The 15,921-nt window shown below is 42.0% G+C and overlaps 2 protein-coding genes across 2 annotated transcripts in view; both read right to left on the reverse strand.

The window, feature by feature from the left end:
- Window positions 1–1,374: 1,374 nt before the first annotated feature.
- On the reverse strand, window positions 1,375–7,652 carry LOC141089467 (uncharacterized). Its single transcript, XM_073575898.1, has 2 exons — window positions 7,156–7,652; window positions 1,375–6,930 (listed from the first exon to the last, which is right to left on the reverse strand). The coding sequence occupies exons 1-2, from the start codon at window positions 7,650–7,652 to the stop codon at window positions 6,504–6,506; spliced, it is 924 nt and encodes a 307-aa protein (XP_073431999.1). The 3' UTR covers window positions 1,375–6,503.
- IFNGR1 (interferon gamma receptor 1) overlaps window positions 1,375–15,921 on the reverse strand; it is a 59,061-nt gene continuing 44,514 nt past the window's right edge. Inside the window, exon 7 of the mRNA XM_073575897.1 lies at window positions 1,375–9,366. Within this exon, the coding sequence (XP_073431998.1) occupies window positions 8,974–9,366 (393 nt within the window). The 3' untranslated portion in view covers window positions 1,375–8,973. The remainder of the gene's footprint in view (window positions 9,367–15,921) is intronic.

Consider the following 15,921-nt stretch of genomic DNA (forward strand, 5'->3'; position numbering starts at 1 on the left):
GTCTGATGGCTACAATATAAAAAGTACTTAAAAGGAGAAAATATATAGAGTTGCTAAACAGACAACCCCTCAGCGCTGCCTTCATTGTCCCCTAGCGCATATTTATGCTGGTGTGACTGCTTGTGGGTACTTGATACATCTGTACTTTTTGCGCTGTCTGTGACTTTCAGGTTGTGCACTAAAGTGTGTAAATGTGTGTATTGCAATATCTGAAACGTATATCATTTATAATCAGCATTTATTATCAGTTTTCGCTCTGTAAGCCCATCTCTAGTTTTCCCTGAACTCGGATAAAGAAGTAGTGGTAGCTATCTACCATATTGTGTCTCATACACAGAGCACATAGGAGATATCTTGCTCCCTTTTACCTGTCAAGCTCAAAAGCACAATGGAGTACATAATGCAGAGAAGAACTTAGTGTAGATGTAAATCTACCAAAGGGATGAAACAGTAGAACACTTCTGCTTGCCTCTCCTCTCCGCAGCTTCCTCTTCCTCGCCATAAATCTTTATGGAGAGCACCTGTAACCTTATCTCTCAGTGATCAGTCTTCACCTGGGATTATCAGATGGGAAAACATATGGCAAAGTACAAGCGGTACAATGCTCATACCCAATGATCAGCCTCTCTAAACAGGCAGGCAATCATTTAAAAAACAAATGAAAGCTTGTCAGATGGGCGGGATGATTTATAAGCTGGCTTAAATATAGATGTCATCATGAGCACATTGTACACAGGACTATTGTATTATAGATCATTGTGAGCGCTTAGAAGTGAGGTTAGGACGATGTGAGTAAACGGTCAGAGAAGCGCCAGGAATAAGAGAAGAGAGCAGTAGTTACTTTAGCCCACAACGCGTTTCGGTCGAAACATCGTCCTAGCTTATCATCCTCCATTGGAGGTCTACGGCTGGAGCTGCATTGGACTACTAATACAAAACATCCTTTCGCCGCTTCCCTGCGCTTCCCAGTGACCACTATAATTCTGGACTTCTAGAAGTGAGGTTGGCACTTCTGAAGAAGATATCTGTCACCATAGAACAATTCAAACCAAGTACAGGCGCTCGGTGCTCGCTTTTGTGACCAAACCTATAAGTACACCTTCCCACCTACTTTTTTCTCTCAATGTTACCCCTCCTCTTCTTTGATTGATAGCTCTGGCATTATAAAGCCAAAAAAGGGTGGAGATAGCTGAAAAACAAGAGGGTGGGAAGGTGCACTTACATGTTTGGCCACATCAAGGGTGCACAGAGTGCCTATGTTGGGTTTGAAAAGTCATTCTGTGCTTACAGACTACATTTAAATTTCAACAAAGTTTTAATCAAAGCCCTGTACAGTAATATTCAACAAATATTCATGAAATAAAAGAGCATAAAAATAGTTAATACTGTTTTAATTTACTTATTTACATACATGTACTAACAGAAAAGAACTCAAAGGGTTTGTATCACCTCCAAAATCTAAATTTGCCCCTCTAAAAATTATACATTTTAGTGTTTTAGAGGCTGGGAAAACAACTTTTATTTCAGAAGCCAATGAGGGTGCTTCCGTGCACCATTAAACCCTCCTCTTTCCATAATCAAGTCTTTCCTTGGTCTTGATTGAGAGCGCTCGCTTGCCCAGCTGCCTAAGCTGGAGGAGCCCAGTGGCATGACACAGTGTCAGTGCGGGGGTACTGTGATAACTGGATCCTTTTTGTGGTCGCCACTCGCTACACCGATACATCTGGAAGTTTAATGAGCAGCGGCTTGGGAGAGGAACCAGGGATCAGATCGTGGCCGTGCTCACACTGCCTCCAAGTTCACTGTGCACATGCAGCATTGAGTTCAGGCAATGCTTTCAGTGGGAAAACGAGCAATGTCAATCAAGATCAGGGCAAGTGCTCCATATGCAAACTGGAGGGTGCAACGGTGAAATGAGCTATTGGACACATTTCCATAAAATAAATAAAAGCTGATTTCTATGCCACTAAAAGCTATACTGCTGGTATGACATGTAGTAGTTGAAGAGTGGTGTATGTGACACACTCCAGCTCTCCTCTGTCATGTCTGTGGCGACATTACAGACCATGGGCGGCAAGAGCTGCAGCATATCACATACATAGCTCTTCATGTGTTACAGGTAGCAGGGAATTATTCCTCGATGCAGGGACAGGGATAGAAGCAGAACGTTGTAAGTAATGGGAGTGAGATCTAAGTGTGATCTGGTTAGATAAATGAGTCTTACAAGATCACAGTTAGGCTGGTTTCACACTAGCGTTCGATCGCGCAGCGCATCATGCGCTATCGGGCGCACGCGCAATGTTCCCCTATGTTTAACATAGTGATCGCAGGGTCTTGCGAATGTACGCGCTCTTCAGCGTTTAGCGTGCGCTGCGCATTTTACAGGTGTGCGCCCTGACGCGCCGTACGCTACATGTTGCATTTTTTTTCCGGCGACATCGTTAAAAAAATTGCGCGCGCGCGTGTGCGCACAAAAATAGCATTACAGTCTATGTGGTCGCTGACGAGCGCTTGGCACCGCGCACGTCAGCACCTTGTGCGCGCACGCGATTTGAGTAAACAATGTCTAGACACTGGTCTAGAAGCAACATTGTTTTGGAGGAGTGTAAATAAAAGAAGGTGTCTTCAGGGTCAGACAATTACTCTACAGACAGCCTTGCAGAGAGCAGACAAGAGCCTACAAGTGTGGATTCTAGCTTCAGGAGCCAAAATGTGAGTATTCTTCAACATAATGTCTGTGTGTCCTGTACAATTTTATAATGTACTAATGTATTTTTTTTTTTTCTTTTCAGCATGTCTTCTTCTGGCTCAATGTATTCGCCAACACGGCAAGAACTGGCCCAAGCTGATCGTGAGGTGAGAATCTTGCAGCCTTTTGGTAAGTATAGCTGCCTCTAGAAATGTGTTTTAATTTTTTCTTTCTTTACAGACATCAGACACGGGCACTGAAGAAGTGCAGGAACGGTCTGAGCGGCAGCGGTCTGAGCGGGAGCGGTCTGAGCGGGAGCAGTCTGAGCGGGAGCCGTCTGAGCGGGAGCCGTCTGAGCGGGAGCCGTCTGAGCGAGAGCCGTCTGAGGATTCTGAGCGGGAGCAGCGTAGTCAAGTCGTGGCGAGGAGACGCAATGTGAGTGTATATATATATATTTTTTTTTCTGTCTTTTTATTTATCTTGCTTCTTTTCTGTTTCTTTTTGTATCTTTTCCAAAATTCTAAAAACATTCTATATTTTTTTTCTAGGTTCCACAACGGGATGACGAAGTCTACATTGACAACGGGCACCTTATCCGCCTTGCTGAGGAGCGTATCCCGTTGTGGGACAGCAGTGACCAGCAGTACAAAGACACAGTGGTGACCCGGCAGCTCTGGAATGAGGTGGCCTCAGGAATGATGGATGGCTGGGAGAGCGCCTCTCCAGCTTCCAAAAGGGCGTTCAGTAAGTATAAAGATGCTCTGTGATACTGCATTGATTTATGGTCCTGATGGTGCTGGTGTTTTTTTGGCAAGATATATTCTTGCATGAAAAGCACCAATGCCTTGTGGAAAATTGTGATTGATTTTGGTCTTCAACTGCTGCATTGATTTATGGTCCTGATGGTGCTGGTGTTTTTTGGGCAAGATATATTCTTGCATGAAAAGCACCAATGCCTTGTGGAAAACTGTGATTGATTTTGGTCTTCAACTGCTGCATTGATTTATGGTCCTGATGGTGCTGGTGTTTTTTTGGCAACATATATTCTTGCATGAAAAGCACCAATGCCTTGTGGAAAACTGTAATTGATTTTGGTCTTCAACTGCTGCATTGATTTATGGTCCTGATGGTGCTGGTGTTTTTTTGGCAAGATATATTCTTGCATGAAAAGCACCAATGCCTTGTGGGAAAACTGTGATTGATTTTGGTCTTCAACTGCTGCATTGATGTATGGTCCTGATGGTGCTGGTGTTTTTTTGGCAAGATATATTCTTGCATGAAAAGCACCAATGCCTTGTGGAAAACTGTGATTGATTTTGGTCTTCAACTGCTGCATTGATTTATGGTCCTGATGGTGCTGGTGTTTTTTTGGCAAGATATATTCTTGCATTTAAAACAACAATGCCTTGTGGAAAACTGTGATTGCTTTTTCAACTGCTGTCTTGATCCTGTTTTCAGTCTTGCTCCTGATGATACTGTTGTTTTCGATGATACATATATTCTAGCAGGAAACATAACAGTGTCCTCAGTATCAACAGTGACTGCATTGTGTCTAGAATTTTATTTGTGCTGCTGTATTGACTGTTTGCAAAGTTCTATCCGGTGTGTGTGCTGATAATTAAGTTGCCTTAAGTGCATTTTCTAATTTTTTTTTTTCTTTTTTTCCCAACAGTGAACAAACTCCGCACACGTTGGCGCTCGATGAAGGACCGCTTCAACACTGATGTTCGTGCTGAGGGACAGGTTCGGAGTGGCTCAGTGGCAAGGCGCAGAAGTACCGCTATCATCGCGAGTTGGCTTTCCTGAGACCGGTCCTTGCCAGTAGAGCGTAAGTGGTTTTTTTTTTGGTTTGTTATTACTATGTGCTTTTCTATTCCACAGGTGATGCTTCTTGTAAATGCATGATACTCATGTTTTCCCTTTCTTTCCACAGCACTTGGAGCAGCACCCTGCAACCTGTCCCGGGAGCGGTTCTTCATCTATCGACCTCGGACCCGTCCCAGCTTTCCAACAGTCAGAAAGCATCTTGCAGGTCAGCAACACAGACAGCTGGTGACCAGGAAGCTGGTCCATCAGGTGTTCCCCTGTCCCAGGTCTCTGTCACTGGTTATGCGGGCACTACCCGCCAGCGGCAGAGGGCTTTGGACAGGAATGTCATGCCCGAGTTCATGCACTTGAGCGAGGCCTTTAAGGCCAGCCTCAAGGCGCTGGCCGCCAGAACGGAAAGCGGTTTTTCCCTGATGGAACGTGGTTTTAACCACATGGAACACCGCTTCCACTCTGTTGACCAGCGCCTTGACCGTCTGGAGGCCGACCTCAACAGACCAGCGCACCATTTTTTCAGTAAAATTCTCCCAATCTTCCCCCAAACGTCATTCCTAATAAAAAAAATTTTGGCTCTTTTTTATTACAAAATAAATGTCAACTTGTGCTTTCAAAAAATTTGGAATGGTTACTGTGTCTATCGCCGACTACACACACTGCGCCAGACACTTAGCATTTTTGCAACAACATATATCTCCATTACTGTTTCTTGTGTGAGACATGTTTCTTGTGTCAGTCATGGAGATGTGTGATGTCAACAAACCAAATCTACATGACTTACCTTTTCAACAACAGTCTCTACATTCTAGTAATATTGCACATACTCGATCCAGCAGGGTTCCCCAACTCCAGTCCTCAAGGTCCACCAAAAGATCATGTTGTATGGAATCCTCTTTTTTTTGGGCTCTTGTGAAACAGTTATCAACGGAGCTATGGATTTCATTACAACATGATCTGGTGGTGGACCTTGTGGAGTGGAGTTGGGGAACCCTGCTGGATCCAGTCTGTCTGTGCAATATTACTAGAATGTCGACACTGCTGTGAAAAAGACAAGTCATGTAGATTAGTTTCTTTGACAAAACATATCTCCAAGACTGACACAACAAACGTCAGTAATTGAGATATCTGGTGCATTGCACACACTGAATTGAGCAGTGTTTCCCAACTACAGTATTCAAAGCAAACTAACATAGCATGTTTTTAGTAATTAAATTTGACTTAAAATTTTTTTAAAAAAAAGTAAACATCATATGTTGGTTGACATTTAGGACTACATTTTGAAAACCATGGCTATAGAGGATGGTGTTGAGTGCAAGGCATAATCTATTGTTCTCATTTAACTATTAGACAAAAAGGCAAGGAACTATAGATATACCTTGTAAATAACCACATAATCTATATAGTCACCTACTCTGGAGTATTAGTGAAATCATGATGCACAAAACACAGCATCATAAATTCACTGATACACCTGGCTACTTGCTAATGGTATTGGGAGTGTAAAAACAGAGAATGCACTCAGTACAGGTATCAAAACAGTTTTTTTTATTAACATACAAAGAACATGCAATAAAATTTTTTTAAATCATTTGCTCTTGCCATTCCACCTGTCCTACATCTGAGTTGAAGTAGGCCGCAAATTGGTCCCTCATTTGGCCAACTTCAACAGATGACCTGAGAGGGTGCTGTGTAAATTCAGGAAATGGATTAGGATCAACATCATCAAGATCAAAGTTCGGGTGCTCTCGAGAAAGTACAAAGTTATGTAGAACAACACAGGCCTTGACCACCTCATCCACGGTTTCCAGTTTCAGATTAATAGCTGTGCCAAGAATGCGCCATCTAGATACAAGGATACCAAATGCACACTCTACTGTTCTCCTGGCCCTGGTGAGCCTGTAATTGAAAATTCTTTTGTTGTGGTCCAAGTCCAGGCTGGAGTAGGGTTTCAGCAGGTTTTGGCACATCTGGAACGCTTCATCACCAACCATTACAATGGCTGTGGCGGACCTTCGGTGTTGGGAAGAGGCCGTGGCATGGGGAAATTGAAGTTGTTGCCATACAACCTCCTGCCCATGTCCGAGGTCTTAAAAGCCTGGGAGTCATTCCCACGGCCAAATGCCCCAATGTCCACTGCAATAAACACACAGTCTGCATCCGCAATGGCCAACAGTACAGTAGAAAAGTACTTTTTGTAGTTAAAGAACTCAGAGCTTGTTCTTTTGGGCTTGATAATCCGGATGTGTTTCCCATCCACCGCTCCCAAACAGTTTTCTGCGGTTGGCATGGGCATGAATTCGGGACAAAGAACGTTCCAGAGAGCTCGGCAGGTGTCCGCTACAATTCCAGATAACGTGGAGATTCCAATCCGGTACTGGAAGTGCAGTGACGAGAGGGTCTCTCCAGTAGCCATGAATCTGTGACACAAAGAAAATAATTAATATTTGTGTATACATAATTTTTTAACACGTTAAATTAAAAAAAAAAAAAAATTCTGCAGCCTTTGGTTCAATACATGCCATCCAAAAATTAACGCTGCTTGTAGTTACAGACATGGCAGAACTGTAATTATGCCAGATTTGGAAGAGTACATGTCACAAACAAGAAAAATCAACAGGCAAAGGTTTAGCAAAACTACCTACCTTAATGTGACAAGGAGCCGTTCCTCAGGAGTAATCGCACGCCGGAGCTGCGTGTCCTGTCTCCGGATGACTTCTTTGACCCGACCAAGCAAATAGTTAAAGGTTTCTTGGGTCATCCGGTTATAATCCGTAAATTTCTCCGGGCTTGCCTGTAGCTCACTGTAGAGGGTGTGGTACGCTCCACGGCTCTCCTGGAGTTCAATAATGGGATGTATCCACATACGCCGCTGCTGCCGTCTTCGCTGCCTCTCTCTCTCCCTCTGTTCATGGCAAGCAACGGCATAAGCCTGAGCCATCCTCATGTCCAGATCCAAGTCAAAGTAAAAGCTCTTCCAGCGCAGATCCATGTTTCTCAAGTCAAATGCAAGCAAATGTGAAGCATTCAGGTGTAAATAGGGTCTATATAAAGAATTTCCATAGACACGCCCACTGGTGTCCCATTGGTGGAGTGTGTTGCAAGAATTTTTCAAGGATTTTTTCTCCTGTTTATTGCGCATTAAAAATGCAAACGCATGAAAACGTTGCTATTTTTTGTTGTAATGCGCACAATAATGATACAAAATAAAGCAGCCTTTGCATGCGCTTTTGACATGCTTTTCATGTGCGCTCCAAACGCAGCACAAAAAAACGCTAGTGTGAAAGTAGCCTAAGAAAGCCGGTTCTAAACTTTTCTGGGGACGTTTTTTTTTCTATTGTATAATGCCTCCTGATTATGATAGGCCAACGTCATATGCAGAGGAAAAACTACATGCCCCCAGTGAAGAATCTATGGAAGGGAAATTAGCATCTAAACTTTACAAGCTAATATTTCCACACTGGAGATGAGGAATAAAAACTAAAAATTATGTTTTATTCAGATCTTCAGCCACTTTAAGTACATTAATTAGCAATTTGGAGGTCACAGACTAATTAAAATAAAAATTAAAACAAGGCAATGTACAAGTATACACTACAAAATGGCACGTTTCTCTGTTTAGAGAAAAGTAAAGAAAAAATTGTGCATGTTACGGCTTACTGAAAGTAATTCTGCACCTCGTATCCACGGCTGGTTTGCAATAAATGTTTTGCTGCTTTGTATTTGTTGGATATAAATTACCTACTAGATACAGCGTGAGGCACTGACTGCATTATCCTAGGGATTATGTGATCTCAAGGTTCCCTTTTGGGTTCCAAATGTTAAAAAAAAAATTAAAAAAACCCCAAAACATGCAATACATTGTTCTCTGTTATATTTGACATCTATGCTATTGTTACGAAGTAAAAAAGCAAGGTGGGAATGATGCCAAAACATTTTCTCCAGCAGTTGCAAAGATACAGATAGAAGAAAAATATTGTTTTCTTGATTATGAATATATGGAGTTAAAGGTGTCGTTCACACTAATGATATTAATTGTGATATAAACTGTCATCAATAGCAGACTGGTAGAGATCTGATAACCACTACCTCCACTAATTATACGCTATTAGCTCTAGCGGCAGCCAGATGTAGACAGTGATTAAAGCTGACCGGTGCTGCTCCATACACTGTCTAGTGAAGAAATAAGCCTGACAACCTCATAAGCAATTGCAAATATTGCACTAAGTTCAGTCTATAGGTTCAGTCTTATGCCCCAAATTCTTTAGTCCTTCAAAAAACAAATTGAAAAATACTAGTCACGCAGAACGCAAATCCTTCAAAGCAAAAAAGTGACATTTCTCCCACTTGAAAGCTGTTAGTTACATTAGGAAGTTTACTCATTTACTCCAAGCTCTTGGATTTGGTATATTCATTTGGTATATTCGAGGGATGAGCCGTGTTCAACCAGCACCTTTTGTAGTTTATAAAGGGCAATGGGGCTTGTCATATCCAAAGGAGTTCCCCACTGGCCTAACGTCTCGGAGTGGCTCTGGCCTAGGAACGTCAGCCTCTGTTACACATTCAATGCTAGAATCACTATTTTCAGTGCGATAGTAGTTCCTGCTGCTTGACTCTTCTAGTTCATTCTGGTCCTCATCTGCTCTCTGGTCAGATTCCCCTACAGAGCTATGGTATCCATGATCACTACCCTCTCTGTTGTCTGAATCATCTGACACAGGCAGAGGCTTATCTGCCTCCTCAGGCGTCATTTTCTCTTCAGGTGAGTCGGCGGGAGATACAGACACTTGATCATACTTGGTTGTTTGATCAGAAGGCAAATATCTTTGTGTCGTCATGGCTTTTGCGAAGGTGCTCTGTAAAATGGAAAAAGCGGTAAGAAGTCCATTCAGAACCAATATAACTTTGCTTTGAGGACAATGGAAACTTAAAGAAGCACTCCTCCCATTAAAGTTTTTATCCTCTTAGTATATTGCAGCCATCATACTATAAAGCACTGTGTACTGACAATTTCTCATTTTGCCTTTCTCCCCAGCTAATTCTTCTCTTTTCCATTAGGTCTATGGCATCACGTGATTAAAAACAGATTAGCTGAATCCTTCTAAGCTCTATGTAGAAACAGGAGGTCAATTTCCCTGTATGAGTTATAGGTCACTGCAAAAGTCAATAGAGGGGGGAGTGGAGGAGGTGTTGAAGAGAGGAATGATTTCTGCAGGTACAAGAGACTTCCTGTTTCTACATAGAGCAGAGAAAAGAATTTACTCGGTAGAAAGGAAAAATGAGCAATTGTAAGTACACAGTGCTCTACACTGTGGCTTGCGAAAGTATTCAGCCCCCTGGAACTTTTCAACTTTTTCCCACATATTATGCTTCAAACATAAAGATGCCAAATGTAAATTTTTGGTGAAGAATCAATAACAAGTAGAACACAATTGTGAAGCTGAACGAAATTTATTGGTTATTTTAAATTTTTGTGGAAAGCCAAAACTGAAAAGTGGGGCGTGCAATATCATTCGGCCCCTTTACTTTCAGTGCAGCAAACTCACTCCAGAAGTTCATTGTGGATCTCTAAATTATCCAATGTTGTCCTAAATGACTAATGATGATAAATATAATCCACCTGTGTGTAATCAAGTCTCTGTATAAATGCACCTGCTCTGTGATAGTCTCAGAGTTCTGTTTGAAGCACAGAGAGCAAGGAACACAACAGGCAGGTCCATAATACTGTTGTGGAGAAGTTTAAAGCCTGACTTGGATACAAAATGATTTCCAAAACTTTAAACATGCCAAGGAGCACTGTGCAAGTGATCATATTGAAATGGAAGGAGTATCATACCACTGCAAATCTACCAAGACCCGGCCGTCCCTCTAAACTTTCATCTCAACCAAGGAAAAGACTGATCAGAGATTCAGCCAAGAGGCCCATGATCACTCTAGATGAACTGCAGAGATCTACAGCTGAGGTGGGACAGTCTGTCCATAGGACAACAATCAGTTGTACACTGCACAAATCTAGCCTTTATAGAAGAGTGGCAAGAAGAAAGCCATTTCTCAAAGATATCCACAAAAAGTGTCATTTAAAGTTTGCAACAAACCATCTGGGAGACACACCAAACATGTGGAAGGTGCTCTGGTCAGATGAAACCAAAATCGAACTTTTTGGCAACAATGCCAAATGATATGTTTGGCGTAAAAGCAACACAGCTCATCACCCTGAACACACCATCCCCACTGTCAAACATGGTGATGGCAGCATCATGGTTTGAGCCGCTTTTCCTCAGCAGGGACAGGGAAGATGGTTAAAATTGATGGGAAGATGGATGGAGCCAAATACAGGACCATTCTTTAATAAAACCTGTTGGAGTCTGCAAAAGACCTGAGACTGGGACGGAGATTTGTCTTCCAACAAGACAATGATCCCAAACATAAAGCAAAATCTACAATGGAATGGTTCACAAATAAACGTATCCAGGTGTTAGAATGGCCAAGTCAAAGTCTAGACCTGAATCCAATCGAGAATCTGTGGAAAGAGCTGAAAACTGCTGTTCACAAACGATCTCCATCAAACCTCACTGAGCTCGAGCTGTAGACCAAGGAAGAATGGGCAAGAATTTCAGTCTCTCGATGTAGAAAACTGATAGAGATACTGTATACCCTAAGTGACTTGCAGCTGTAATCGCAGCAAAAGGTAGCGTAACAAAGTATTATGTTAAAGGGGCCGAATAATATTGCACACCCCACTTTTCAGTTTTTGACTTTCCACAAAAAATGTAAAATAACCAATAAATTACATTCAACTTCACAATTGTGTCCCACTTGTTGATTCTTCACCAAAAATTTACATTTCGTATCTTTATGTTTGAAGCATGATATGTGAGAAAAGGTTGAAAAGTTCCAGGGGGCCGAATACTTTCGCAAGGCACTGTAATATTATGACTGCAATATATTAAGAGGATAAACACTTTGATGGAAGGATGGCTTCTTTAAGATGCAAGTCTGCACTTCACATCTTGATAACTTTGCTTTATCCCCTCATGTTTTCACCTTGCTGACAAGGTCCCATTTTAAAAATCAAACCAGTGTCACATTATGTACTAATAACTAAAATGCTTTTACATGTCCCAGTGATCCTGAGATTGTTTTTTCTGACATTTCAGGGTATTTGCAGACTTTCAGTATTAGGCAGCACTTTGGATGCAGCACATGTTTGCGCTGTCCAAAGCGCTGACGGCTTTTGATTGCAGGTGATTCCGCATGTGTTCACTGAACCGCGCAAAATCACCACGTCCAATACACTGGGACGGATGAAATATATCTTGTGGAGACTCACGTCTCCGCAAGATAAATAGACATGCTACGGTCTGGTAAGACGTGCCGCATGTGCGTCTCCGCAGGGAAGCCGCGGGTTATCGGAGCACGCATAGTGGACATGGGATTTCATGAAATCTCATCCACTAAGCTGTAACATTTGGGTGCTGTGGGTTGGACGCTACGCTTGTACACAGCGTCCAACCCACATTTCTTACTGACCGTGAGAACATACCCTTATACTTCACGTTAGTGGTAACTTTAGGCCAATAGGATACCGTAAGTTTATTTTTGGGAGAAAAAAACTGAAATTTTCTCAAAATTTGCAATTTTCAAACCTTAAATTTGTATGCTGTTGTAACTTTTAGTTATATCACACACAGTTAATAAACAATATTTCCCCTAAGTCTATTTTCCATCAACATTATTTTTGAAACACCCTTTCATTTATATTAAAAGGATTAGAAAGTTTTTACTGCAATTTCAATTTTTTGAACAAATTCGGAAAACTGTCACTGACCAAAAAAGTCAGGATCCGGCATTCTATTTTCTTTATTATTGGTTGGGGCAAGATTATCTCCTCTTTACTTATTATTTCTCTGGGACAGCTATAGGTCTAGATAAGGCATGACAGTGACATGAGCACACAGATAAAGACTCTTTCCTTGGGTGGAGGAGCTTTACTTCAATACTTCTTGAAGATTGGAATAATCTATTACATCTTTCAGTCAACTGCTTTGAGGCTTTTTAAAAAATAAAAAAAATTCAGATGCTGCAATTCTTTTTAACTTTTGATCTTGCATCTTTAACTAACATATTAGAATATCTGTCTATTAAATGAGCAAAGAATACATATTTGTGGGAGAAGCGCAAGAAATAATTTTATATAGTCACCTTAACCCCATCCTGACATGGCGATTTTCTGGTTTAGCCCTTTCATTTATTCCTCCTCTTATCCAAGAGCCATAACGTTTATATTTTTCTGCCGACAGAGGGCTTGCTGTTTGTGAGGCGAGTTGTATTTTGGAATGACACCATTCAGTTTATCATGTAAACCCTTAACGACCGTGGATACGCCTTTTAACGGCAGCTGTTAAGGGTACGTATTCCTCAGCGCTGTTTTTTAAGTGTATTGTGCCCCCAGCTTTGGAAAATATCCGTGGTCTCAGCTACCGGGGGTAGCTGAGACCCCGGAGAATGTGATTCGGGTCGGTTTTTACCATCCCCTGCCACATGAACGGCAATCACAAAAAAAAGGTTGGTTTTCCATTCATTTCTCTCTCCTCTGATATGATCTAGTACACCAGAGGAGAAATGGAGGTCCCTTGAACCCACCCCAGTACCTCTGCCATCCCTGGATTCTCCTGCTCCGTTCTTTGGCTCTTCACATCATCTTCTAGAAAAAAACCTGCCGGCTGGTACCCAGCAACAATAGATTTTTTTCCTACTGGTTCATTTTGATCACTGTGATAGACCCTATCACAGTGATAAAAAAAAATAGTAAAACAAACCCCCCTTTGTCACCCCCTTAGCTAAAAATAATAAAATTAAAAAATTGTAATCTTTTCCATTCTTTGCAGCTGGGGTTAGGGTTGTGGTCAGGGCTGTGCTGGGGTCAGGGTTGTGGACGGAGTTAGAGGTGTGTTTAGGGCTGTGCTAGGGTTGGAGTTAGAACTGGGGGGGTTCCACTGTTTAGGCACATCAGGTGTCTCCAAACGCGAAATAGAGCCCGCCATCGATTCCAGACAATTCTGCGTTCAAAAAAGTCAAACGGCGCTCTCTCCCTTCTGAGCCCTGCTTTTTTGTGAATAAAGTTAAATGTTAATTTTTTTCCCACATTGCTTTAGTTCTCATGAAGCACCTGAAGGGTTAATAAACTTCTTAAATGTGGTTTTGAGCACCTTGAGGGGTGCAGTTTTTAGAATCATGTCACTTTTGGGTATTTTCTGACATATAGGCCCCTCAAAGTCACTTCAAATGTGATGTGGTCCCTAAAAAAACTGGTTTTGTAAATTCTGTTTTGAAATATGAGAAATCGCTGGTCAACTTTTAACCCTTATGACTTCCTAACAAAAAAAAATTAGGTTTCCATAATTGTGCTTATGTAAAGCTGACATGTGGGAAATGTTATTCATTTACTATTTTGTGTGAAATGACTCTGATTTAAGGGCACAAAAATTAAAAGTTTAAAATTGCAAAATTTTCATAATTTGCCAAATTTTGTTTTTGTTCATAAATAGTCTTATCAAATAAATTTTACCACTAACATGAAGTACAATATGTCATGAAAAAACAATCTCAAAATCAATGGGATACGTTGAAGCGTTCCAGAGTTATAACCTCAGTGTGACACTGGTCAGAATTGTAAAAACTGACTCTGTCACTAAGGTCGTAATATACTAAAAAGTGGAAAAAATATTCCCAGAGCGGCAAAATAATGGAAATAGAACAATTCTAAAATGTTTTTTTCTTAATATACCATTTTCAATACGCAATAAAAATGACCTGGAGAGATGATTCTACATGTCAGCATGATTATGGTAATACCAAAAACACAGAGGTCGATACACTAAGGCTGACGTAGCACCCACTAGCTTGAGTACAGGAGGTGTTTAATTAATCCAGAGGTGAACGCAACTTAATGAATTCGGCGCCTGTGCTGAGTAGCGTGCGCCGCGCCAATAAGTCATGGAATGGAGTAGCATTTCTGGCACACAAAATGCCATCATTTTTGATTACTTTGATGAGGGTGTTGCCACGCTCCTGTCCAGCTCTTCCCATGCCGAGTCAAAATGGTGTGAACACATAAAAGTTGCAAAACACCCCCCCGCCCCTCGGCTTACACACAAGTCATTGTGCCAGAAAGCCGGAGTGGGAGCGGCAGGTCACAGAGGCAGGAGCCGGCGGCTGTGGCTAAAGCCTGTACCGCTGCTGTAATAGCGCACAGTGCCAGCCGCAGCCGCCGGCTTCCAACACACATTATACTCACCTACCTGTGCGCCCTCGGTGGCACTGCATCTCATTCCGGCTTTTTGCAGCTCTTGCTGCCGAGCGATCACTTGGCCCCGCTCATTAAGGTAATGAATATGCATACCTCTCCACTCCCATAGGCGAGGAGTGCATATTCAGTACCTTAATGAGCGGGGCCACGTGACTGCTCGGCAGGAAGAGCTGCAGGCGCCGGCAGCTGGAACTAGATGCAGTGCCAGCACTCAGGGCGCGCAGGTAGGCGAGTAGGATGTTTTGTTTTTCTTTTTTCCAATAGAAAACATGCAAACAGGGATAGGGGATAAGGAGCCAAGCATATAGGGATGGGATGGGGGAGGCATGCATACATTGACAGGGACGGGGTGGTATGCATACAATGACAGGGACAGGGGAGCCATGCATACCAGGACAGGGATGAGGAGACAATGCATACCCGGCAATAAGTTAACCCAGTTTTCCGTGGCAAAAGTAGGTACCTCTGCTTATACTCTGGTTGGCTTATACTCGAGTATATACAGTAAATAAATTTGCATGTGTCGCCATCTTTTGAGAGCAACATTTTTAATGATTCCATTGAGGGGGAAATACTATGTTTTGATCACCTCTTATTGCATTTTTTGATCAGTTGTGAAGGCCGAAAAATAGCATTGCTGGCATTTTGATATTTTAATAATTACGCTGTTTACTGATCAGGCTAATTAATTTAACATTTTTATACACTGGATTTTTTGAAAGTAGTAACACTATAAATGTGTAATGTATTTTAGTTTCCAAATTTTTAATTGGGGAAAAGGGGGGCAATTTGGATTTTATTTTTTTTTTACTTTTCACAGTATTTTGTTGTCCCCTTAGGAGACTTCAACCTGTGATCGTCTGTTCGCTTGTACTATATATAGTAATACAAAAGTATTGCTTTATATAGCAAAAATCATGGTCTCCTATGAACGCCAGCCACAGTCCAACTTTCACAGGGGTACCATCACGACGGGCACAGCAGGCGTGTTCAGTAGACTCCTGATTGTCATGGCAACCCACCTCTGCCATGCAAACGCGCCAATGGCTGGTTAGAACAGTGAGCCCCTGGGACAAGCGTTGAAAATGCTGCTGTAATAGAA

The sequence above is a fragment of the Dendrobates tinctorius genome, unplaced genomic scaffold (genome assembly GCF_039654945.1).
Source record: "Dendrobates tinctorius isolate UK_male_01 unplaced genomic scaffold, ASM3965494v1 ptg000046l, whole genome shotgun sequence".
Lineage (NCBI taxonomy): Eukaryota > Metazoa > Chordata > Amphibia > Anura > Dendrobatidae > Dendrobates > Dendrobates tinctorius.